The sequence below is a fragment of the Lagenorhynchus albirostris genome, chromosome 2 (assembly GCF_949774975.1).
Source record: "Lagenorhynchus albirostris chromosome 2, mLagAlb1.1, whole genome shotgun sequence".
Lineage (NCBI taxonomy): Eukaryota > Metazoa > Chordata > Mammalia > Artiodactyla > Delphinidae > Lagenorhynchus > Lagenorhynchus albirostris.
This window is the reverse complement of record NC_083096.1, coordinates 100420346-100447312: the sequence shown is the minus strand read 5'-3', so window position 1 is coordinate 100447312 and position 26967 is coordinate 100420346. Positions and strand designations below refer to the sequence as shown.

The following is a 26967-nucleotide window of genomic DNA, read 5'->3' as shown; positions in this document are numbered from 1 at the left end:
ACAGAGATGAACAATACAATAACTGAAATGAAAACTACACTAGAAGGAATCAATAGCAGAATAACTGAGGCAGAAGAACAGATAAGTGACCTGGAAGACAGAATGGTGGAATTCACTGCTGTGGAACAGAATAAAGAAAAAAAGAATGAAAAGAAATGAAGACAGCCTAAGAGAACTCTGGGACAACATTAAATGCAACAACATTCACATTATAGGGGTCCCAGAAGGAGAAGAGAGAGAGAAAGGACCAGAGAAAATATTTGAAGAGATTATAGTTGAAAACTTCCCTAACATGGGAAAGAAAATAGCCACCCAAGTCCAGGAAATGCAGAGAGTCCCATACAGGATAAACCCAAGGAGAAACATGCCGAGACACATAGTAATCAAATTGGCAAAAATTAAAGACAAAGAAAAATTATTGAAAGCAGCAAGGGGAAAATGACAAATAACATATAAGGGAACTCCCATAAGGTTAACAGCTGATTTCTCAGCAGAAACTCTACAAACCAGAAGGGAGTGGCATAATATACTTAAAGTGATGAAAGGGAAGAACCTACAACCAAGATTACTCTACCCAGCAAGGATCTCATTCAGATTCAATGGAGAAATCAAAAGCTTTACAGACAAGCAAAAGCTAAGAGAATTCAGCACCACCAAACCAGCTCTACAACAAATACTAAAGGAACTTCTCTAAGTGGGAAACACAAGAGAAGAAAAGAACTTACAAAAACAAACCCAAAACAATTAAGAAAATGGTCATAGGAACATACATAACGATAATTACCTTAAACGTGAATGGATTAAATGCTCCAACCAAAAGGCACAGGCTTGCTGAATGGATACAAAAACAAGACCCATATATATGCTGTCTACAAGAGACCCAACTTCAAAACTAGGGACACATAACAGACTGAAAGTGAGGGAATGGAAAAAGATATTCCATGCAAATGGAAATCAAAAGAAAGCTGGAGTAGAATACTCATATCAGATAAAATAGACTTTAAAATAAAGAATGTTACAAGAGACAAGGAAGGACACTACATAATGATCAAGGGATCAATCCAAGAAGAAGATATAACAATTATAAATATATATGCACCCAACATACGAGTACCTCAATACATAAGGCAACTGCTAACAGATATAAAAGAGAAAATCAACAGTAACACAATAATAGTGGGGGACTTTAACACCTCACATACACCAATGGACAGATCATCTAAAATGAAAATAAATGAGGAAACAGAAGCTTTAAATGACATGATAGACCAGGTAGATTTAATTGATATTTATAGGACATTCCACCCAAAAACAGCAGATTACACTTTCTTCTCAAGTGTGCACAGAATAGTCTCCAGGATAGATCATATCTTGGGTCACAAATCAAGCCTCAGTAAATTTAAGAAAATTGAAATCATATCAAGCATCTTTTCTGACCACAATGCTATGAGATTAGAAATCAATTACAGGGGAAGAAACGTAAAAAACACAAACACATGGAAGCTAAACGTTACTAAATAACCAAGAAATCACTGAAGAAATCAAAGAGGAAATCAAAAAATACCTAGAGACAAATGACAATGAAAACATGACGATCCAAAACCTATGGGATGCAGCAAAAGCAGTTCTAAGAGGGAAGTTTATAGCTATACAAGCCTACCTCAAGAAACAAGAAAAATCTCAAATAAACCATTTAACAAAAAATAATAATAATAATGAAGGCTGGATTATTAGTCCAAGGATGCTAATGTAACTGCATATGCCTTATCAAGCTTGTTATGAAATTTCATTGTTGGTTTGTATTATTTCCTGAGAAACTACAATGTTTCTCAGGACATGTAGTATGTAGAAGCAGCCTACAACAACACTTAATTCTAATCAATGTTCAATCAATGTTTGTGTGATTAACTGAATCCTTACCTAGTGAGAGCTTAATACACTGGGTGTTTATACAAGCCAGTTTTCCTGGTATAGTCCTGGTTTGTTTCTGTTGCCCTGAATTAATTATTAATAGTGTTCTCATTCACTTTCCAAAGTATCTCGGTCATTTGTTTTATTAACTGATTTATAAAGCAATCGACATAACACACAGAGTATATCCAATCTCATATTTCAATTTATGTACTTTTTCTTAATAATTGATTTTAATATGAGGACTGCACCTAAATTTTTTATTTGTTCTCTACTTATCTATTTGATAGATGGGATGCATCAAAAAAAAAACATTATTTGAGAGAGGACATGCAATACTCTACTATTTATTAGTGTATGTGTGTCTATATTCTACTCCAATATACCTGTAGAAGGCAAAAGTTTAAGGCTTTCAGTGACTCCATGTTCAAGATGAATATATGGTAGAAATAATATTTGTCCTATTAAAATAATCACTAACTCAAGTATTCATGTTCATTCACAATTCTTTAAAGTATTTATTGCAGCATTTAACAAAATATAAATATTGATGTCATTTAAGTAATTTTACTAGGTTACTTAATGTAGCCTCATAATACCTGGCTGCTTGAATCATATCAGTGTATTTTTTTATTATATTATAAGCACTGGTCAATTTGATTTCAACTGTGCCTACTCAATAAAACACAGAAATAAACACAAATAGTATATGATGGTATATAAATAGTATATGATGGTATATAAATAGTATATGATGGTGGGCTAAGAACTGGGTATTACAAATGAGAGGTGATATAAAAAACCTCCTGAGAGATACAATTAGAGAAAAATCTAAAGAGTAATTCTGTTCTCAGTGAGTCACCTGATTTAGTCTGGAATTCCGTTTGTCAGTTCCATTCTTAACTGAAAATATGAAAAGTAAACTAAAAGTACAGTGTCAAGAAGTATATGCCACACAAAACAGTATATGTAATGGGTATTAAAATAATCTCATAAAACATTTACTCAGAAAAATAGATATTGTTTTTAGATACCAATTTCATAATCTAATGTATTCCTAAAAATTCATAATTGAGGAAGCAGTCTTAAGTACTAATCCTCTGAACCTCATCCACTTTAAGATTTAGAGTCAAACTTTAGAACCTTGGACTTTCAATTTCAATTTTTCTAAATTGTCTCTAAAACTCTTTAACATCAGTAAAAGGGAAGTGATTTGACATGCAGCTAATTATCTACTTATAGTTGTTTTTCAAACTTTAGAAATGAGTAGAAAGATGCATTCTTATTTCACTATCTTTTTGCAACAATTCATTAGTTAAATTTGAGAGGTAATAAGAGTCTAGCTGGTTTATTAAATGTGATAAATACATGATTTCTTAAAAATTCAACTAAATGATCAAACACATTTTAAAATAAAATTTTCAAGTGTTACATTTTTATAGAGAAATTTTTAAGACCCTGATGAAATTGATAAGAAAATCCACGGCAAACTATTATTTCCAAAATTGTTTTATTTAAGCACTATTATTATACCTAACTGAACTAGGAAAAACTGCCTCCAAGAGAGATTTGGAATCACCCTGTAGCCTGTCTGTCCCACAAGCACACAAAAGTGTATGAAGCAAGGTCACTGCAGATGTGAGGACAGCAAAGGACTGACAATACAGGACCAAAAGAAAGTAGCTGAGTAGCTGGTCTCCTGATTCTCCTCATGCTATCCTTTGTGTGATTTATTCCTTTTCTACCACAGTCCCTCCAAATGATATGCCCATGTTCAAATGGAAAGGTGTAAGATATGGATGTAAATGATAACGGCAGACTACAGAGTTGATATTTTAAAAATCACTTATAAGTTATAGGAAAAACAATTTTGAAAAATATCATACTATTTTACTCTGCTTTCCTAACCTTTGCTTAATTTGGCTGAAAAATAGATTTATATTTCTTTAAACGTCAAAAATCAATCATTGTTTTATCAAACAACCAAAACATGAAATTATTTGCATCGTGTTCCACTTTGACTTAAGTATTCACGTCAATAGTTTAGTAGTTTGAAAGAATAATAGTATTTTGTATACTGTTATTTATAATTAATATTTTTATTTTAATATTATTTAAAATATTTATACTTTTTCTTTTCACTGGAAGTCAATTAGTTCATTGTATTTTGCTTATTTTTTTTAATTGAAGTGTAGTTGATTTAGTGTTAGTTTCGGGTGTACAGCATAGTGATTCAGTATTTTGCAGATTATACTCCATTTTAGGTTATTACAAGATAATGAGTGTAATTCCCTGTGCTATATAGTATATCCTTGCTGCTTATCTATTTTATACATGGTAGTTTGTATCTGTTAATTCCACACCCCTAATTTGTTCCCCCCATTCTCTCTCTCCTTTGGTAACCACAAGTTCGTTTTCTATATCTGTGAGTCTGTTTCTGCTTACCTTCACAACTATGACAGTTGGGTAAATTTAAGTAAACAACCCTTTCACAGAACTCTCTACAATAACTTGCCCTAAGTAGTCAACTTAAAAAAAAAAAAAAATGAATGGAAAGCTTTTCTATATAGTTCCACTGGGAGATTTTTATTTATGATTTGATAGATATATTTGAAGACACAGTAATACAAAGTAAAAATGGAATGTAATAAGATACATTCCTATCTAAATTCCATGAGTCACTTAAAATAATTTTAATGCCATTCTAATCTATGCTATGTCTTAAATAAACAGACTGCTTTGAAAAGCAGTGGTAGTAACCTCATTAAAACCAAGTGAGAGTTCTCAGAGGAATGGTGTTTCCCTTTCTCTCCCTCTCTCTGTTTCCTCTCTCCTGCGCTCTCTCTCTCTCTCTCTCTTTCTCTCCCCCTCTCCTCCCCTTTCCTTATCGCTCTCCCCCTTTTGCCTTCTCCCTCTCTGTTGTCAGGTTACTGACAAACTAACAATATTATTTTAACTCATCTTGTTTTGAAATGCAGTGTTAGTTCGTATACATATTATGTGACCTTTTACTTACTACATCCTTGCAAGCTTGCCCTGTTTTAATGAAGAGGCAATGAGTCCCCAAAGAAAAATGTGGAAGAATTCAAGTGAATCTTCTCCATCAACTAAGGATTTTCTCAGGTTGTAAAGATCATACCTTGCACTGGTCAGGTAAGCCTAATGCAATTTTGAATTTGGTAGGAAAAGAAATTAAATCCAAGAATTTATTGCAACAACTCACAACCTCAAATTGTTTCTATTTTCTCATTCCCAGGAGCCCTTCCTTAGAATTAACCTGTCAGAAAGCAGGAAGGGAATAACCCTGATTTATTACTAAAAGCAAAGTGAAATTTAAGCTTGAGGGATACTATGGGAAGGGCCCTAAAAAGAAAGAATATACTGTGTTTAAGTTGACAAAATCAGACAGGGAAGTCATTAACTAAAAATCTAGTGTTGACAGGCATTTAATTTGGTATTCTAGCCAACTGGACACCAAGGATTACAAAATTTTACTGGAACCTCCATATAAGCTGGTCATTTAAATGATACATGGGAATTGACCTGGTAGTTGACTCCAAAAAGGAGACCCCAGAGAGAATAAGATGTCCCAGAGAATCAAAGTCATTTAAAAAGGATTCATAAAAGAGAAAGACATGGCACAAACTTACAGGATAAATAGGGACAAAATGTGTTCATATTACTTTATTATAAATTTGCATTCAAATAACACACCGGCTTTTAATCCATAAATTCACAAAAGCTAATGTTAAAGAATATTATTCAGTTTCAGGGTGTTTGATAATTCTACAACCTCTATTACTCAAAAAATATTACAGAAGAATACTGATGCATTATTTCAAGCTGTAAAGATTAAAGACAGTTTCTGGAAAAAGAATCAGTTAAGCAAGATAGTCTTTTCATAATGAGGGCTCCTAGCCACACTCCAATGTAAAGTTAATGAATATATCCCATTTTCAGATCCTCCACTTTATATAATTTTCAGTGAAAGTTTTTTAATAACCTTCTGGGATTACAATTAAATTGACATATGGGTTTAGAAAATTTCATTTTTGAAGCCAAATTGTTGAATAAAAATACTGTTTATGGCACAAAACACTTTCATTTTACCTGTATTATCACACTAAAAATATTGGATATCAACAAAGCATCAAGAATTAAAGTTATTTTAAGATTTTTGTGCTTTGGGGGGAGGGAAACAATGTATACATCTTACATACCTCAGTAGCAAACTGTTGCAATCCACCAATATTAATTGGTCCCTCTTCAGTGGCATATAAATTGCATCCACCTACACAAAGATCAGAAGTTGGACATACCATTCCACAGGTCAGACCAAGTGGGTTATCAGAAAAAATCATCTTAGCAGCTCCATAATAGTTCTGCAAAAATAAAATAAAATAAAATTTTCTTATGTAACAATGTACCTTATAAACATTCAAATTATGACCTATTTTTTTCTATTAGATTATTGGATTGAAATCAAGATATGTATAAGATGCAGAGGTTATAATACTGTTTACCATCATCAGGAGCTATAAAGCAATTATTAGCAAAGTAATATATAGGAGTATTCAATATACATCATATTAATAAATGAATAATTTTGGTAGTCGAAATTTAAAATATGAATGTTCTGTAACTATTTTTCTTTCACAAGGCATCTAACTCTATCCTGCTATAAATATTTATTTTCAGTTTTAACAAAGATTAGTTAGGTAGATTGCTTGAACAAGCTTAAAATCTAAACCTTAAGAAAAAAAAAAAGATTATGCTCAGGTTATCCAGGTTATCCTCCATTTAACTAAATTAAAAGCAACCAGGGCTCTATTTCCCTTCATTTCTTCTGGGCTGTCCATGGATACTATGTACTGTGACACTCTTTGTTGACCATCCTCCTTCAGTAACATCTTATTAACCAAATATGCTGACGAAACTCATTATACAGGACTAAACCTTAACAAGTTCATCCCTAATCGCTCCCTTCCACACATTTGACTATTATAGATTAGCTTAGAATCCTTTACGTTTCATTAAGAATTTCTAGGGACTTCCCCGGTGGCGCAGTGGTTAAGAATCCGCCTGCCAATGCAGGGGACACGGGTTCGATCCCTGGTCCAGTAAGATCCCACATGCCGCAGGGCAACTAAGCCCGTGCGCCACAACTACTGAGACTGCACTCTAGAGCCCGTGAGCCACAACAACTGAAGTCCATGCGCCTAGAGCCCGTGCTCCACAACATGAGAAGCCACCACAATGAGAAGCCCACGCACCGCAACAAAGAGTAGCCTCCACTCGCCGCAACTAGAGAAAGCCTGCAGGCAGCAATGAAGACCCAACGCAGCCATAAATTAATTAATTAATTAATAATTTTTAAAAAAAGGATTTCTGGACTAAAAAGAGAACTGCCATATGACCCAGCAATCCCACTACTGGGCATATACCCTGAGAAAACCATGAGTCATGTACCACAATGTTCACTGCAGCACTATTTACAATAGCCAGGACATGGAAGCAACGTTAAGTGTCCATCGACAGATAAATGGATAAAGAAGATGTGGCACATGTATACAATGGAATATTAATTACTCTGCCAGAAAAAGAAATGAAATTGAGTTATTTGTAGTGAGGTGGATGGACCTAGAGTCTGTCATATAGAGTGAAGTCAGAAAGAGAAAAACAAATACTGTATGCTAACACATATATATGGAATCTAAAAAAAAAAAAATTGTTTTGATGAACCTCGGGGCAGGACAGGAACAAAGACACAGACGTAGAGAATGGACTTGAGGACACGGAGAGGGGGAAGGGTAAGCTGCGACGAAGTGAGAGAGTAACATTGACATATATACACTACCAAATGTAAAATAGATAGCTAGCGGGAAGCAGCTGCATAGCACAGGGGCATCAGCTCGGTGCCTTGTGACCACCTAGAGGGGTGGGATAAGGAGGGTGGGAGGGAGATGCAAGAGGGAGGGGATACACCTATGCGTATAGCTGATTCACTTTGTTATACAGCAGAAACTAACACAACATTGTAAAGCAATTATACTCCAATTAAGATGTTAAAAAAAATTATTTTTGGAACCCGACTTGTTCATAAATTATACAACTACATCATCATTTACTAAATAATAAATAATAAGTTGAATATTTCAGAAGAATGTTTTCCTCTAATGAAAATTAAAATATTGGGCCTGACCAGTATTCCTCAAAGCTGTCAAGTATTTTGTCAAAACTAAGGAAAATTTTGAGAAGCTGTAACAGTCAAGAGGTCCCTAAGGAGATGTGACAACTAAATGTAATCTGTTATTTTGGACAGGATCCTGGATCAGAAAAAGGGCATGAGGTGAAAACAAAGGAAATCTGAAGAAACTATAAATTTTAGTTAATAATAATATATTAATAATGTTTCATTAATTGTAATAAATGTACTATACAATGTTAGATGTTAATAGTAGGTGAAACTTTGTATGGAAATTCTCTGTACCATCTTCACAATTTTTTAATAAATATAAAAATACTCTAAAAATACTTTTTAAAAAAGAGATGGTAGAACATATTTAACAATATGAAACAAATGCATTTGTTTTTCTTTTGGCTTTGGTTTAAAGTACTTTTGAAGGTCTTCGAAAACACATACATTGCTTCCATAACTAATTTCAATCATAAATACAAATTCCTATATAAAATACTGATGATAATAAACAACAACAATCATCTTTACTATTTATTGACTCTTTACTATATTTCTAGAACTTTACCAGGTCTTTATTTAAGTTTTAACACCAATCATCTTATATAAGATGTCCAGCACTAAATAAAAAATTTCTAGGCATAAGAAAAGACAGAACTAAATCCCTGATAATCAGAAAAACAAATAAATAAATGAAGCAGACCCCAAGGTGATCCAGAAAGTAAAGTTAGCAGATGAAAACTTTAAATTAATTTTAATAAAAATTCAGACTAAAAAGACACACAAAATAGATGAAACAATAAAATATAATTAGAATATTGTAATCTGTTAAAAAAGAATCAAACTGACATTCCATAACTGAGTAAAACACTTTAAAATAGATCTAAATGCATGGTTTTAACAGCATTCATGGTGGTTTAACAATATTTCTCTTATTCTCAGATCTGTTTCTCCACTCCATTTCTGTGCTTACCACCTTATTTCAGGCCCTCAAACCTCTGTCTGGGAAAAGGAAATCATTGTGCACTGTTGGTGGGAATGTTAATTGATGTAGCCACTGTGGAAAACAGTATGGAGGTTCCTCAAAAAACCAAAAAGAGAACTACCATGTGGTTCAGCCATTCCACTCCTGGGCATATATATGAAGAAAACGAAAACACTATTCGAAGGATTACATGCACCCCATGTTCATAGCAGCATTATTTACAAAAGTTGGGATGTGGAGGCAACCCGGATGTCCATTGACGGATGAATGGATAAAGAAGACATAGTATACAGTGGAGTATTGCTCAATGGAGTATTGGTCTTCTTAGAAACCAACAGTCACAACTGACACATGTAAATGTTTCTTTAGTACACTTGGAACCTGAATGACTTTTTGGCCAACCCAATATGTTCAACTGATTTTTTTTTTTTTTTTTTTTTTTTTTGCGGTACTCAGGCCTCTCACTGTTGTGGCCTCTCCCGTTGCAGAGCACAGGCTCTGGACGCGCAGGCTCAGCGGCCATGGCTCACGGGCCCAGCCGCTCCGCGGCATGTGGGATCTTCCCGGACCGGGGCACGAACCCGTGTCCCCTGCATCGGCAGGCAGACTCTCAACCACTGTGCCACCAGGGAAGCCCCAACTGATTTTTAAAAGGGTTCCAGGACAATTCAATAGGTAAAGAACATTCTCTTCAACAAGTGATACTGTAATAACCAAATTCCACATGCAAAAGGATTAAGTTGAAACTCTACCTTACATTGTATATAAAAGTTAACTAACAATGGATGATAGATCTAAATTTTAGAGCTAAATTTATAAAACTCTTAGAAGACAACATTGGAGCAAATCTTCATGACCTTGGATTAGGCAATGGTTTTTAGATATGACAACCATGCACAAGCAACAGCAAAAATATAGATAAATTGGATTTCATCAAAATTAAAAGGATGCCATCAGAAAAGTTAAAAGAAAACCAGAACAGGAGAAAACCATACGTGATAAGAAATTTGCATCTTGAATATGTGAAGAATATCTACAACTCACTAATAACAAACAAATAGCCAATTAAAATGAGCAAAGTATTAGTATAAACATTTCTCCAGAAACATATAAATGGACAAAAAGCATAAGAAATGACACTCAACATCATCTATCAGAAAAATGCTAGCCAAAATGACAATGAAATATCACTTCTCACCTGCTTAGTGGGCTATAGTTGAAAAGACATACAGTGAAAAGTGTTGGCAAAGATGTGAAGAAATTGGAACTCTCATAAGCTACTGATGGGATTGGAAAATGATGTAGCTGCTTTAAAAAATAGTTTGGCAGTTCCTCATAAGTTTTAAAAGTAAAGTTACCATGAGATTCAGCAATTTCACTCTTCGGTGTACACCCAAGAAAATTCACAACATATATCTATGTAAAACTTTGTACACTAATGTCCATGGCAGTATTATTCTTAATGGCTAAAATGAAAACAACTCAACTGATCATCAACTGATGAAAGGCTAAAAAAAAAATGTTGTATATCCATATAATCGACGTTATTTGGCAATAAAAAGTAATGAAGTAATGATAAATGCTACGACATGGCTGAACCTTGAAAATATTATGCTAAGTGAAAGAAGCCATTCACAAAATACTACACATTATATGATTCCATTTATAGAAAATATGTAGAATAGGCAAAACCAAAGAGACAAAGCAGATTGATAATTGCCTATGACTGGGAATCTGAAAAGAAATGGAAAACAGCTGCTAATGGGTATACAGTTTCATTTTGGGATGATAAAAATATGCTCAATTTGATTGTGGTAACGATTGTAACTCTGCAAATTTATTCACCATCACTGAACTGTGCACTTTACATTGGCAAATTGTATGGAATATGAATTATATCTCAATAAAGTTGTTATTTTAAAAAGTACACTTACAGGACTGGGAATTATATAGGCAATGTGTAAGGCAATAAAAAAATCATTCTTGTAGAAAATAAAATTTTTTTATAAAGCGATATTTGAATAAGACTGCTAAATTAGATGCAAAACTGGACAATATCCTAGAAGACAAAAAAACATCACTTTTGGAGTTATATTTTCTACTGAATGGAAATAATTTGCAACTCTACTATACACAAATATCAAAGTAAAGATGTAAATTTGCAGTCTAAAATTTTAATTAATGTTACAAATTAATAGTTTTTTTTCCTAAAAATTAAATAATACTTAGGTGTCACCTTGTATTTACTTACAAAATGCTTTAGTATGATAATGGTAAACAAATACAGACTTATCTCATTGGTCGTTGGTCTGGTTTTGGATAATTTTGCCTAATAGTGGTAAACATTAAACGAACTGTTCATAATGAACAGTTACGAGCTTAAAATTAATTGGTCTACTCCTAAGCAAACTTCTTTAGTTCCTACTTAAACCCATTGATCCACTAACTCAGCACCTGCAATTAAGCAAGCAGTTAATCACTGCCGAGAAAATCTCAAAGTCATTGTCAGTATTCTTTCCTCATCTTACTTGACACATCAGGAACATGTGACATGATTGATTAACAAATATTTACTGACTCACTGACTAAAAAATCCTATCGCATAACTAGAAGTTTTTATAATATAAAAAGAGTATCATAGCAAAAAATGTCAATTGCAGATAACTTTTAAGGATATTTGAGGAAAAAACAATGCAGAAAGAATATAATCTACTTAAACACCTAAGGATCTTTCCACAAGAATACTGATTGTTTTATGAGCCCCAAATTAGTTTCAAGACTGCACATAAAATAATCACAGAAGAGAAAGAGATACATATTTTTTTAAATGCAACAAATAAAACATTTAAAATTACACTTATGGCTCATGATATGCTACCGCTGTCAAACTTACTGGGCCTGATCTATCACAGCCTATCATTGACAATAAAACTGTCTAGTAATTTTTCAGCACTGTCATAACTCCAAGTGTAACCATTACATCAAAATAAAATTATAGGAGACTATAAATTTTTTTTTAAATTAATAAGAATTACTGAATGTTTCTTAAATTAAAAAATCACCATGACAATTTTTTTAAGGCAAATTTACGTTCCCTGATATCAAAATGATTTGCTATCGGAGTAAGAAGTCATTTCAGGCTAAGGTTTAGAATCAGTTTTAAAATTGGTGGCATTCAAAATGACTCTGGAGGTGACAGACCTAAGAGATGAGAGGGAATGTGATACAGTCATTGTAGACTGAAATGAGTAAATAATCAGAAAAGTTCAAAATATGTCTTGGCGTAATGACTTGGCAGTTTGGCTAGAGTAGTTCATTCATCCACTTAGGAAATGATGATTAGGAGATATATTTGGAAAATGTGTTTGGACCAAATTATGGAGAATCTTCACTGTCAACTTAAGGGTTTGGTATTTAATTGAAGTTTTTTAATAGAAGGGTGCCAGTACTAAGGGACTAACTAGGAAGACTACTGTATAGATGATGTGGAAATTCTCAGAAAGGGAGTGGAATTACAGGGAATTTGAAGAAGAAACAATTTAAACCTAAAAAATGGAAAGCATTGGCATATATCACAGAATATAGAAACATGGTTTTGAAAATGGGCTAAGCCAACATTAAGCACCTATTCAGAAGTCACCTTTGCAATCGACCTCTTACAATTAATTTTGAAGAAACGGTAGATAACTCCATGTGTAGAGATATGGGTACTCAGCGTCAAAGACATTCAGAAACCTGTTAGAAAGGGAACACTTCCTCAACTCTTCCCATCAAGAATGTCAAGATCAATATCAATTATTTCTCTCATAGTAAGTGGGAAGATTTCTTGAGCCCTCCTTCTAAACTAGAGTTTTGACTCCTATTCTGTGAGCTCTTAAACCTTTCTAAAAGTAAAGGCTATAAAATTTAAATTTAGTAGGGTACTTTAAAGACAACCCAGCAGTCTCCTTCTAGAAAATACACAACCACTTCAACTGGTTTCTTCATGTTATTCAGTCACAAGTATTTTAGTCTTCTACTGTGTGAAAGAAAAAATGTACAGGGCTATGTTAGGAGGGAAAGAAAATAAATATCTGATCTTTTGTGCACAGATTTATTTTATATATAAAGGATGATGACTTTTCCCTTTTTTAAACAAAAATCTAAAAGGCAAAAACGATGTTTGATATGTTTGCTGTTTTTATCTCAACACAAAAGAACAGGCGTTGACTGTTATCCGGTCCATTAACTTACCCAGTGTCTTCTCGGTGCTGAATTTTCTATTACACATTGGGATTTTTAAAGCATATTCTAAGGAACAACTTATGCCATTTACGTGAGTTAATTTTAAGATAACTTCAACTTTTATTCTTTGTTTTTCATTTTAAAGTTATAGCTTGAAACTTCATTAGTGTCATCCCTCTACAATTTAATGATTTTTAAAGTCATTATCAAGGAACACGAAAAACTCACAAGCCAGCTATTCTCTCATATGGTATAACTATTTTAACAAATAGTTCTATCATATTCAGGCCTTCATGTCACTACAGCATTATCAATACAGCTGGTGGATTTATTTTAAAGTGTTCTTCCTTCTTCCAATGAGTGTTTTCACAGATGGAAGCACCCTTCCAAGATAAACTCCAATCTGTTGCATTTAAAAAATACTTGGGCTAAACTTCAATAAGTTTGCATGTGTGAGAAGGGTGAATTAACATTACTTGTATTTCTGGATTGAGCTATATAATGGTGAGTGTCATGATGTACATTAGTTGAATAGAAAATATCTCTAGTAGCACATACAAAAGTATAGGCAAAGGACATCTCTCTGGCACTCACCATCCCTCAATAAACAATCTATGTATCTTCACATATTTGGCAAAGGAGAGGTAGGGATATATCATGAACAGAATACACAAAAATTCCCGCCCTCACAGTACTCACATTCTTGTAGAGACAAATGGAGATGGAAGAATAGATTTGGATGCTTTTATTCTGAAAATCCTCCCTTCATACCACATACACTAAATTTTACAAAATTTTTACATGAGTAGACTTTAGAACTATGAATTTATTTTAGTCTCACTTAATGCGTAAGGAAATTAAAAAAATCATTCTTGTAGAAAATAAAGTTTTTATCTGACCTTGAGATGCTAAACTAGAAAACACACATTCAAGTGCACGCACGCACGCACACACACACACACACACACACACACACACACACGGGTTTCTGAGCCATATGCTCCTGGATTTGAATCATGCTTATACCATATGATTGGAGGAAAATGTAATATCTCTCAGCCTCAGTTTCATCACCTAAGAAATACAGATCAAAATTCCTTCTTAATTAGTCATATTTATGTTAAATATTGTTTAAATACTTGACACAGATAAGATGCCTAGTACATTATGGAGCATAGGGCAGATTTAATGAATTTAAGTCCCCACGCCTTCCCCTAGGCTTTTTCTCCCTAAAAAGGTTTTCTTAACATGTTAATTCTAAGAGTTTAAGATTTTAACACTTATTAAAGAAAACTCATGTTAGGAAGTAGAAGACAGCAAAAAAGAGCAAAAAGTACAGAAAGAAAAATTATCATCAATCTACTAGGTCATAAAAAAGAAATGACATGGAGGCATGTAAGTAGAGGCATAATAATTTATATACATTATAGAAATGTAAAAATGTCACTTCTACTTCTCCAATTTTCTGCACCCTATCCCCCTTTCTCTATTAAATTGACCTGAGAACATATAATATTACCCAACTTAGTTAAGATAACTTAGTGTGTATGTGTACATGTACTCAATTCACTAATCATCAAGTATTTATGAACATCTACTCTGTGAGAGGCCTTTTGGTAAGCACTAGATACGCGTGAAGAATCAGTATTTTTGCTCTAGATTGTTCTGGTTAAATGGAATACAATTATCTTCTATACCAATATCCACCCTATTCATACCATATATCATTGTTCAAATAACATTTCCTTTAAAAAACTTTATCAATTTTTCACCATTTTCCAACCAGAAGCATAATGCAAGTATGTCCTTTCTTTGCACTACACCTTTTCAACCACTGTATTTGTTAATATAAATTTACGATAGTTGTATATTTTTCTGATCTGTCTTTTATTAATTTTTTAAAATTTCAGAAACCATGTCTAATCTATAATCTTTGCCTCTAAGCAAGCAGTAGAATATTAGAAACTCAATTGATTAGCATTTATCTTTTAATATCAAAAATAAACATTTAGGTAAAATTCAAAAAGTGTAAAGTACTTCATAGTTTTGAATGATCATTTTAAAGTAAATAATGTGAATATTTGTTGTAAAAACTAACAAGCCCACTTTATCCGAGAAAATAATAAAATGTGCAATAGATTTTGTAAGAAATTTACAAAGGTATAATTGTTTTCATTCTTAAAGAGAGATTAAGAAGCACAGAAATAAACAATAGAACATAAGATTATTTCATTTAGTGTATGCTAGAGTTCGCATATAGTAGTTTACCATAATTCATGATATACTTTCTTCAAGGAGATAGGATGCCTTTCTACATCTAAACTGCAATGCAAATATAGAAACACATATGTTAGAGTCATGATCATAATGTTAGAATGATCATTAAAGCTAAGAAAAAAATGTAAAAGTAGAAATCTACAAGTATCATTTATAAATATTACATAACTTGAAAGCAAATAGAAATATTTTAATTTGAGAAATTATTGAAGGTGAAGTAAAATTAACATTGATAGAATCCCCTATTTATAAACTACATAAAAATGCTAAAAGATTTTTCTCTAATTTTATATTAGAGAATTGTGTCATCTCGGATATAATTTAAATATACTGGTTACTAATATTTGGCTACAAAAAGAAAAACTGTGGAGGTTTTGTTGTTGTTTCTCTGTTCTTTAAAAAACTTTTGTTATTGAAAAGGGCAAAAAAGTACAAGTCAATCAAGTTTTTGGCCAAGTTTTAAAAATAAATTTATATTTTCAATAACAAATATATATAATAGCTAAATTAAAAAAAAAACCTGAAGGTAAGAAAGAGCTCAAATAATCTCACTCCAAATCATCTTACCCCAAACAAGATTTAAAACAACAAACTCAGTGACCGTTGTTGAACATCATATATATGATAATAACTTGACAGAATTTTACTACTTATGATATTAGAACTAGACTATAATTTAACACTCCTATTTTCTTCTATTCAAGCAAAATAAAGTCACACTATTTTATGAAGGTTTACTCTTCACTGACAGAAATGAGAGATTTCTTAACTGACAGGGTGTTTTGGTGTCTACCATAGTGTGTTATATATGGCTCATAAAACCAGCTGTCAGTTACAATCTGTACAGTGGGTACAAATAGATTTATCAGAAAAGTCTCCTTTCCAAGTGCATTAATTTAAACCCAAACTACTTTCAAAATTGTAATTAGTTTTGATTATAACAATTTACTTAAAAATCTTCAATTTATCAAAGTACTTGTCTAAAAATGAAACCCAAATTTCTTTAAGATGACATCTACTGTGTTATACATTTTGCCCACTCTTCAATATATTAATACTACTTATAAAACTCTGTCAGGATAGCAAATGTGTTACTTATTTAGCTCTTTATATTTTAATAATGACTTATAAATATACATACTTCATTCATATAAATAGCGTAGTGTGATGCAAACAAAAGCACACTCGACAAGGAAAAGCATACTCAGGAAAATCCAGTTACATTATCAAGTGGTTCTGTGATCTGGGATAAATCATTTAACCTTGCTGGATTTCAAATTTCTTCGCCATATAATGGGATGGTTAGTTAGATTAAAATTCCATTTGTCTAGATTCTGTTACACTGAATTTTACTTAATAATGACAAATATTCTAAGTAGTATCTCATGTGTTTATATAGATTTTTCTTTGCCTTGATTATACTAAAGAAAAAAGCCATAATTCCAGTTTAATTTACATATACATATATAGACTATAAATCATTGTTCTCTTTAAAAATAATTAATTTTTAAAATATATTTACAGTAGCATATGTTTAAATGTTTCCAAACATACACACAACCACAAACAGTGTGGCTTTACCTGTCTCATATAAAATTGGTTTCATATGTACAATGAATACCTTTTCTCATTTAGTTATATTACTTTTAGATTTTATATTGCTCATATTTTATAATGGGTTGACTAATAATGCTTTGTGTTGTAGGTTTTCAGAACTAAATGTTAATCTTTTGAAGCGAATACAAAGAAAAGTAGTTAATGTTACCTATGTTGGATGTGATTAAAAGTAAAAATGTAACCTTTTAAAGGTCCAAAGACATATATTATAAAACAGAAACAGGACAGACTTTGCATAAGCATTAATGATTCAATAGACAATTTAACATCCATCTATCTTTTCCAGCACAATGCATTAGAAAAGAGGGGACATTTTGACAATAATATTATAGTCCTTTGTCTTTAGCACTAGTAAATTTAGCATTCTACCATTTGCTAGACTCAAAACTGAGAGGCTATGTATTAAAGGCTGAATTCCAGAAAATTTAATGTTATACCACCTGATAAATGAATAAGGTAAGATAAGCATACATTTGCATTAATAAATTTAAATTAATATATTAGAGTCCAAACACAGTGTTCAATAATTATTTTGCAGAGCATCTTTCCATTTCATAAAATTAATTTTACATGTTGAGAAAAGTCAGGATATTCTGAAAATAAATATACTATCAGGGGAATAAATATAGAATTAAGTATATGATAGATGTGGCATTTCAGAATAGTGGGAAATGTATTATTCAACAGATTTGGAACTATTAGTTATTTAGAAAAAAAAAAAGCTGAATTTTTCTCTCATCCTTTATACCAAAATAAAAACTCAGAATAAGGCCTGCACATGTTACTCTGTAAATCCTTAGATTTATTTTATTTTACTATTGAATTTTAATTTATTATTTTCATTAAAAATATACATGCTGGGACTTCTCTGGTGGTACAGTGGTAAAGAATCTGCCTTCCAATGCAGGGGATGTAGGTTCCATCCCTGGTCAGGGAACTAAGATCCCACATGCTGCGGGGCAACTAAGCCCACATGCCACAAACTACAGAGTCCATGTGCTCTGGAGCCTGAACCACAACTACAGAGAGAAAACCCATATGCCACAACTAGAGAGAAGCCCATGTGCCGCAACGAAAGATCCTGCAAGCTGCAACTAAGACCCAACACAGCCAAAAAATGAAGAAAATAAATAAATATTTTTTAAAATATACTTGCTAATTGTAGAAGTAAAATAATAAGGACATTTATAAGAAAAATGTTAATAACCCCTTTACCCTGCCCTCAACCTTAATCAACTGAGGAATCTAAAGTTTAAGTTATTTCCCTCTATGCCACTTTTAGCTTATATATAAATTAGAATTTTTTTCTAAAGATAGTTTTATGTTATTCATATTAATATGCAACTTACTTTTTTCATTTAATAGGGATACCTCTCTAGATCAACAAATATAATAATAATGCATAGCCTCATAACATTCCATAATATAAATATAACCTAATAGATTTATCAATTTTCCTAATGATGGATGGCACTATAATTGTCTCAAGTTTTTGCTACCTCAAACAATGCTATGATTGGTATAATAAATACTATTGTACATATGCCATTAAATGGTCATACTTTTATTTCTCTAGGAAGAACAGATAGCAAAGCATTGCTAGTACAACAGTATATATATTTGAAATTTTCAAATACATTACTACTGTATGAGACTTCTTGCTTCCTTTCTGCTAAATAGCATAGGAGGTTATTTAACATTTTAACTTTAAAAATATGATGAGAGGGCTTCCCTGGTGGCGCAGTGGTTGAAAGCCCACCTGCCAATGCAGGAGATACGGGCTCTTGCTCTGGTCCGGGAAGATCCCACATGCCGCGGAGCAGCTAGGCCCGTGAGCCATGGCTGCTAAGCCTGCACGTCTGGAGCCTGTGCTCCACAACGGGAGAGGCCACAACAGTGAGAGGCCCGTGTACCGCAAAAAAAAAAAATATGATGAGAGAAAACTGGTGTCCCACCCTTTGATTTACATATTTCTGGCTAATATGGAAGTAGGACATCTCTAATATAGCCATTAATCATTTGCATGACCTATTCTTTAATGTTTATAACTTTTGCCCATGCATACACAGGGTCAGGTTATTTTTTCTCATTTAAATTTTTAGGAACTCTGATTTAACAGAGAAGTTACCACTTAGCCTAAACATGCAGAGCAAAAAAAATGTTCACTTGGTTTCAAGTTTGGTTAGATTTTATTTTAAAATACATTTTTAAATGTGTGTAGTAAAATTTTCTCTCACACATTTCACAGCTTCAAAATTATCCTTAAATCTTTTTTTTTTATATTTAAAAATTTAGTCCACCTAAAATTTATCTTAGATGGCCTGATGAAGGGTTCTAAAAGTAAAGTAAAAATTTTATCAGAACCACTTTTCAAAGAACTCATCATTTTCCACTGAATTAAAATGTCCTCTTCATTATATGTTATGTTCTCTTACTTACTTGGTTCTATTTACAGATTTTCATCAGTTTCAGAAATGTGCATTCCTATACCAACTCTATATTATCTTAACTATAGTAGCTTTACAGTGAGTATCAATATCTGATGGCAAATCTTTTTGTCTTATTTTTCAACAGTTTCTTCCATATGTCTTCTCAATTACTATTCCAGTATTTACTAATAAAAATGTGGGTTTCAATCATTCTAGACTACCCACTAGATCTTATTTATAGCACTTTTCCACATGTATTAAGAAATAGTTATCTACCATGACTCTTCTAATTTAAAAAGTTAAAATTATAGGTAAAATATGTGTTAAAAAGTCACTGTGAACGCATCCATGAGCTTTCATGTCCAGGGACTGAAAAATGACAAGGCAGTAAGCAGAGAAATAAGTGGAACCATCTTAAAGGCATTCATCAAACCAGGTGAAAAAGGCTTTCGTTTTCAGGGCCTTTGACAACATAGCAAATATAAATTCCTTCTAAAGAAACGTCTTCATTGCTGTCCTCAAAGAACTTCCACAGATAAAGCCTCAAAGAAAATGAGCAACCAGAATTAAAAAATAATAATAAAAAATAAAAAAAGGTATTAAACACACAGGGAAACAAAACACTATGAGTGGAGCCAGTAGACATCACAGACAATATAATCAGGCTCACAAATACTTTAGATAGTGGGATTCTCAGAGTACAAAGCTACGTAATTTTATCTGTTTTAAAAAATTAAAGACAGGCTTGAAAAATAAATAAAAAGCTACCAGATTTTTTTTAATGTAAAAAAAAGGACTCCTAGAAATGAAAGATAAAATTGTAACTCAAAACTCAGTGGACCATTTTAACAACATGTTTGAAATTGGTGAAGAAAGTATTAGTAAACCTGAAAGTAGAATTGAAGAAAATGATCTAAGATGTAACCCCCAAAACACAGAGATGAAAGTTTAAAAAATAAATTGAGTCATTGAGACTAAAGTAAGAATGTTTAACATATATCTAATGAGAGCTCCATAAAGAGAGGAGAAAGACAATGAGAAATTCCCCCAAATGATGAAAGACATCAATCCACAGATTAAAGAATCACAAGGAAAACCATGCAAAATAAATAAAAGGAAATCCAGACTTAGATAAGTCACTGTAAAACTGCTGAACACTAAAGATAAAAAGATCTTTAAATCAACTCCCCTCCAAAGATATTATGACTCTCAAATGAGCAATAACTAGGCTGCTGGTGACTTTCCAATAGCACCAATGCATGACCAAAGACACTAAAATGATATTGTCTGAGAGGTGAAAAAAAATAATAACTGCCAACCCAGAATTTTATACATAGTCAAACTATTTTTCAAGAGTTAATAAATGTATAAACAGTTTCAGAAACAAAAAGAGTTGGACAACACCATACCCTTACTGAATAAAGATTTAAAGTATTTTTTCTAAGCAAAAGTGAATTGATTTCCCATGGAAATCTCAACGTGGAAAAAAACCCTGAAGAAAATAGGCAAAAATTTGAATAAAGCTAATCCAATATTGGCTAATCAAGCATTAACAATACTACTGATCAAGTTTTAAAAGGATAGAATTATTACATTATGAGATAGGGAGGGCTAATTAGAATTACAGTACCTTAGTCTATGCCACAAGACCCACTCAGATTAGGTCCCCAAATGGCACAGATCCAGAATATTTAGCTTGTTTTAAAATTTAGAATACAATCATTCCTAGAAAAAAAATACATCTTTCACATTACTCAAAAATTGGCATCTCAACTGTAAGGGAAACTGACAGACAAGTTCAGAACTACTTATTTAAACCAAATGGCAGACTTAGCTCTGAAGGATAATGGCTTGTTAGTCCTCTTGGTGCATCACATAGACTTTTTAAAAGCTGTGTTCCCTTGAACATCATCTTATGGCAGGTAGGTAAATTTCTGTCAGTTTTCTTGTGATGGATAGAGGTGCTCACACTATGATCTGGCAATAAAAGTGAGGGAACTAGCCTTGTGTACCAAAGAAAACCTGAAATCTCATCACTACATTTTGTTTTATTTAACCAAAATATTCATATTTTTTAAATTACTGAGTAATAAATTATGGACTTCCTAATACTTTTTTTTCATCTGCTTACTTCTCTTTCATAATAGTGGAGAAAGCCCAATTGGCTTACATAATAGGTTATGTATTGGGACATTAGTTTCTAGGCAATGGGGAGCCACTGAGGCTTTTTGAACAAGGGTGTAATGTAATTAGAGTTATGATTTTAAAAAATTATTCTGAAAATGATCCACATTTTATTTGATAAGGGTATAAACCACTTAGCCATTGAAGTTGAAAAGCAAACCCAAAAGGAGGATGGACTAAATCTATTGATTGCACTTCTGCTTTGTAACCTTTGTGCATGTGTGTGCATATGCACACACACACATATATCAAGACAACATATTTAAATAAAAATATTGTTATCAAGAATATTTATCAATAAATTCTGCTGGTTAAATTGTGTTGCTCCTCTGACTTCTTGTTACTTTCAATAGGAATCTATGATAAAGAAGAGTCTTTTATTTTACATTGAGTCATTTAGTCAGTTTTTTTTCTAATGTATATTATTAAATTTATCTATCTCGATATAAAAGTCACAAAATCTAAGTACACAGATTCTGTAAAATATGCAAATCTGTGGAAAAACCAAAGCTTTACAACTTAATATAAAATTTTGAAAGAGAAAATAACTATTATTTGAAATAAAGCATCATGAAACAAGAAACATTTTTTAGCAATTTTTCAATAAATTTATAGACTGACCTTATGCATACTGTTTTTTCAAAAGAAAACTATTGGGCTTCCCTGGTGGCGCAGTGGTGGAGAGTCCCCCTGCTAATGCGGGGGACACGGGTTCGTGCCCCGGTCCGGGAAGATCCCACATGCCGTGGAGCGGCTAGGCCCATGAGCCATGGCCGCTGAGCCTGTGCGTCCAGAGCCTGTGCTCTGCAACGGGAGAGGCCACAACAGTGAGAGGCCCGCGTACCGCCAAAAAAAAAAAAAGAAAACTATCAAAACATATAGCCTAGTATTCACAGTTTGATTAATCTGAAACGTGTACTTCCGACTGAGAGATACAATTGTAAACAACAGCCTGCACGAACAGGCAGAAAAACTGACTGAGGAGGTATGACAGAATTGAGTGTACCTTTGGAAACTAGAGCTGTAATCCAGTTTGTAAGAAAGTAAAGAATGGAAGTATTGGCCTAAACTCCACTGAATCACAGAAACCTAACACAATACAACACAAGTGACATCCTTTTTTCAAAAAGGCACAAGGTTCATTGAGTTGGGTGATTCAATTACCCTCTCAACCTGGAAAGAACCCCCCTCCTGATTTGAAGTCCACTGGCAGAGCAATGTGGGACAGCCTACATTGTACACAGCTGGTAAATAGCTAAAAAGCTGCAGGCTTTAAAGTACAAGAATCTCTGACCTTTCATGATTGGTGCAATGATTCTTCAACAAAATACTACTTACAACAGAGTTCCTTAAAAGTCTGCAAAAGATTACATTTTCAATTAAATACCTCCAAATATCTTCTCTTCATACGGAAATCTGTTTAAATAAATACCGAAGCGCAACGTTTCATCAGGTAGTAAAGAATTAATGAAACAACATTTTTTCCTAAAATAGAAATGATTTTAATCTTGTTTAGACACTTTATAAACTTTTCAAAGAATATCATTATTCCCATTTTGTCTTTTTTTAATAAACTTTTGTAGACCTTAAATGAATGTGCTATACACTAATTAGAATCGCAAAATCACTATTGAATTATAGAATATATAAGGAAAATTTAGCTAGCATGGATCATAATTCTAGTATCTCCTCATGCATGAAGCCAAGAGTACTACTACCTTAGATATAATTTTAGCCAAAACACTTTCTACTTCAAATTTTGGACATTTTGTTTTACTCCTTTTCTCATGAGGTTATTAAATAAATGAGATTTCATGCACACATTTCACATAAATTATTCATTCTCACATACAAGACAGAGATCCTGTGATGATAAATGTTTGGGATACTACAAAGTTAGTATCCCTTTTCAGATTTCATCTTATTTACAAAACAAACATAAATCATTGATGACTTCCTACTATCTACAGAATTAAGTCTCAAATATTGAGCATAGAATTAAAATATTTTCACGACCTAATCCCAACCTAATTGTCTGGTCTCTTTCCCATCACTCTTGTTCATGTAATCTAGGCTTCATTTTAGCTACACTGAATTTATTATATTTCTCCAAATATGCCGTGTATACACCCATATTCCTGCTTTTTCATATGCTGAATACTCTTCCTGAACTGCATGGATTGCAGCACTAACCATATTGAATTATGGCTATGTTTTTGTGTTGCTTTGTTTTTTAATGTATCTGGCTTTGCTTACAGATTACGAATTTCCAAAAGGCAAGGTCATAGCAGGGACCCTTTCTTACCCAGTACCTGTCACTGTGTTTGGTACATAGTAGGTGTTCAATGAATAACACCGGCTATAAAAATAGTAATCACTTGTATAGTATTTACCATATTGAATGAATAGGGAAGTTAATAATTCTACATCAACAAAATATTTGTTGAATAATTACCATATTAGAGATTTTTTTCACATACAAATATTATTTAGTTTATACCATAATCCTGTAAGACAGATGCTATCTTTCTTTCATAAATGAAGGTAAAGAAATAAGTAATTTTCCCTGGGTTCACAAGCGTTCAATCTAAAACTTCAACCTGGACTTCAAATCCTAAAAAAACTGACCATGTAGATTAATACCATGTCCTATACCTAAGTAATAACCTCTAAATCTTTTGAAATTCTAAAGCTATATAAATTTATAATTTTTCTCCTACAATATTTTTTAAATCATTGAGATATTGAGAAATGATCTTTATATATTAAAAGGTACCTGGTAGTTGAAGGGGCACTTTACTGGATTTTTGCAGCATTTTAGAACATAAGTTTTAAACCCTGTGAAAGGAAGGATTCGCTACATCCTTATGAGAAGATTACTTCAGCTTTTGCTCAGTTAAAAGATAAGATACTTGGCTAAGAGCTTGTAATGCTCCTTTCACAAACAAAAGATACTATTAATTAATTATTCAATCAATAAACCATTCTCTTAGTGAATAAAAATTAGGCTTAGCCTTACATTGACTTAAAAAAAAAACAAAAACTGAAAGATCAAAATTCCTTTTTTTTCTACTCATGCCCATAAAAGTCTGTTTTCTATTTTTTAATTGTTGGGGGGTTTTTGGTTACAACTCTATCAGTCTCTATGAATTATTCCAAATCTTAAACAAATTCCCTTGATTTGTTTCAGTGTGCCAGAGTTAATACCAAAGCACATTTTAAAACAAAGATACGGACTTCCCTGGTGGCGCAGTGGTTGAGAGTCCGCCTGCCGATGCAGGGGACACGGGTTCGTGCCCCGGTCCGGGAAGATCCCACATGCCGCGGAGCGGCTGGGCCTGTGAGCCATGGCCGCTGAGCCTGCGCATCCAGAGCCTGTGCTCTGCAATGGGAGAGGCCACAACAGTGAGAGGCCCGCGTACCGCAAAAAACAAAAACACAAAGATACTTCACAAATTTGAATGTGTTCAGATAATCAATGACATTCCTATCTATAAGCATTTAGCAAGCCTAAGCTAGAGTAAATCTATTCAGTGAATGCTTTGTATTAAAAAATGACTAATTTCAACACGAACTAATTTTTAAGACAATAAACAGTGAATACGCATTTCACAATAATCATATCACAAACTGGGAGAGACTAATTAATAAAATGTGCCACATTTTCACAGGCCTATAGAAATCATATTTTTAATACTTTAACCCAATTTACTAAGACAAGCTTTATGCTTTAATCATGGTCATAATAGAGAACAAGATCAAAGGCTGTTATTAATTTTCATTTGCAGAACTGAATCCAAATTTACCTTGTTTGAGATACTTGTGATGAACGATTTAATATCTAGATTGGTTGGACAGCTCTTCTGACAGGGGGCATCTGCACATTTCAGGCATCTAGGGAATAAAATAACTGAATTAAAGAAACTATAAAGTAAGTGAGATAATATTCTATATATTCTCTACCCTATACCCATTCAGAGTTAGTGTCTATTAAGAACAAATAAAATTGTACTATTTTTAGATACAAAAATTTTTTAAGCAATAAACATAGAGTACTTGTGTTTCACTTTTTGCACACCTCCTAAGGTGTATGAAATGGCACCACTGAGGCTAATAACTGCCCTTTCTCTTGGTGCTCCTCCTAGAGTTTAAGAAGATCAAACTTATTTAAGATACATCATTCATCCATCCATTTACTAAATCAGTCTTACTTGGATCCCTCACGACACTGACAATGCTTAGAGAATGGAGTCTTTTATGATAAAAGTTTTGTATGCCTTTTACACCACAATTATACAAACACAAAGGTAAAGTCTCTCTTTTTACCACGTGTAAATTCCTTTCTTCCTCCATTCATCCCTCCCACTTTTCCACCCACCTCTCCTCCCAGCCTTCTTCTTCCCCTGCCATCATCCCTCCCTCCCTCCCTCCCTCCCTCCCTCCCTCCCTCCTCCAATTTTCTGATGTCTTTTAACCTACGCATTATTCACATGGCAATTGGGCTTTGCAGTAGATGCCTCAATGCATAGACCAGATCTACCCCCTTTCAGACTGAAGCATTTATTCCTCCAGCTGCTGTGCCCTCACGTGAAGAGAACAGGCTGAACCAAGGTCATGCCCCCTTTCTAGCTGCTGCCAGTTTCCAATCACAGGTCAGTGAGGGGAGGTAGAGGCCCAGTCTCCTTGCCCCCACTTGGGGAATAGGTCTGCAGGGATCTGCTGCAGCCTTTATTGTAGCTATGTCTGTCCAATCCTGATTCCTTCACTCTTGTTACAGGTGTGGATCTTCTAATAAACTTCCCACATACTAATCTCATATCAGAATCTGCTTTCTGTGGAAATGACCAGAGACATGTTCAAACTTCAGTGTTCCTAAGAACCACCTGGGAAGCTTAATAAATGTCATAATTTCCAGAGAGAAGCCCCTACTGAGTCTGAGTTATTGGCCTGGGAATCTGCATTTTTGGAAAACCCCTTTAAGGTGATTCTGATAAACATGGTTGGAGCCACACAGTGAGAATCACAGTTCTATAATTACTACCTTAGGACTGAAACCACTGGTTAGAATGGTCTTTAATTTGTACATTCATATACGTATTTGTGCATTCATTTGATAAATATTTAATGAGCCCTTGTTACATGGC

The 26967-nt window shown here is 33.2% G+C and overlaps 1 protein-coding gene across 2 annotated transcripts in view; it reads right to left on the bottom strand.

Annotated features, from left to right (window-relative positions):
* Positions 1–26967, bottom strand: part of DPYD (dihydropyrimidine dehydrogenase) — an 810282-nt gene that overhangs the window by 593125 nt on the left and 190190 nt on the right. For both annotated transcript variants that reach the window (XM_060139525.1, XM_060139524.1), the window contains exons 4-5: positions 25630–25717; positions 6132–6293 (exon numbers count right to left, since the gene is read on the bottom strand). In XM_060139525.1, the coding sequence (XP_059995508.1) occupies positions 6132–6293; positions 25630–25717 (250 nt within the window). The remainder of the gene's footprint in view (positions 1–6131; positions 6294–25629; positions 25718–26967) is intronic.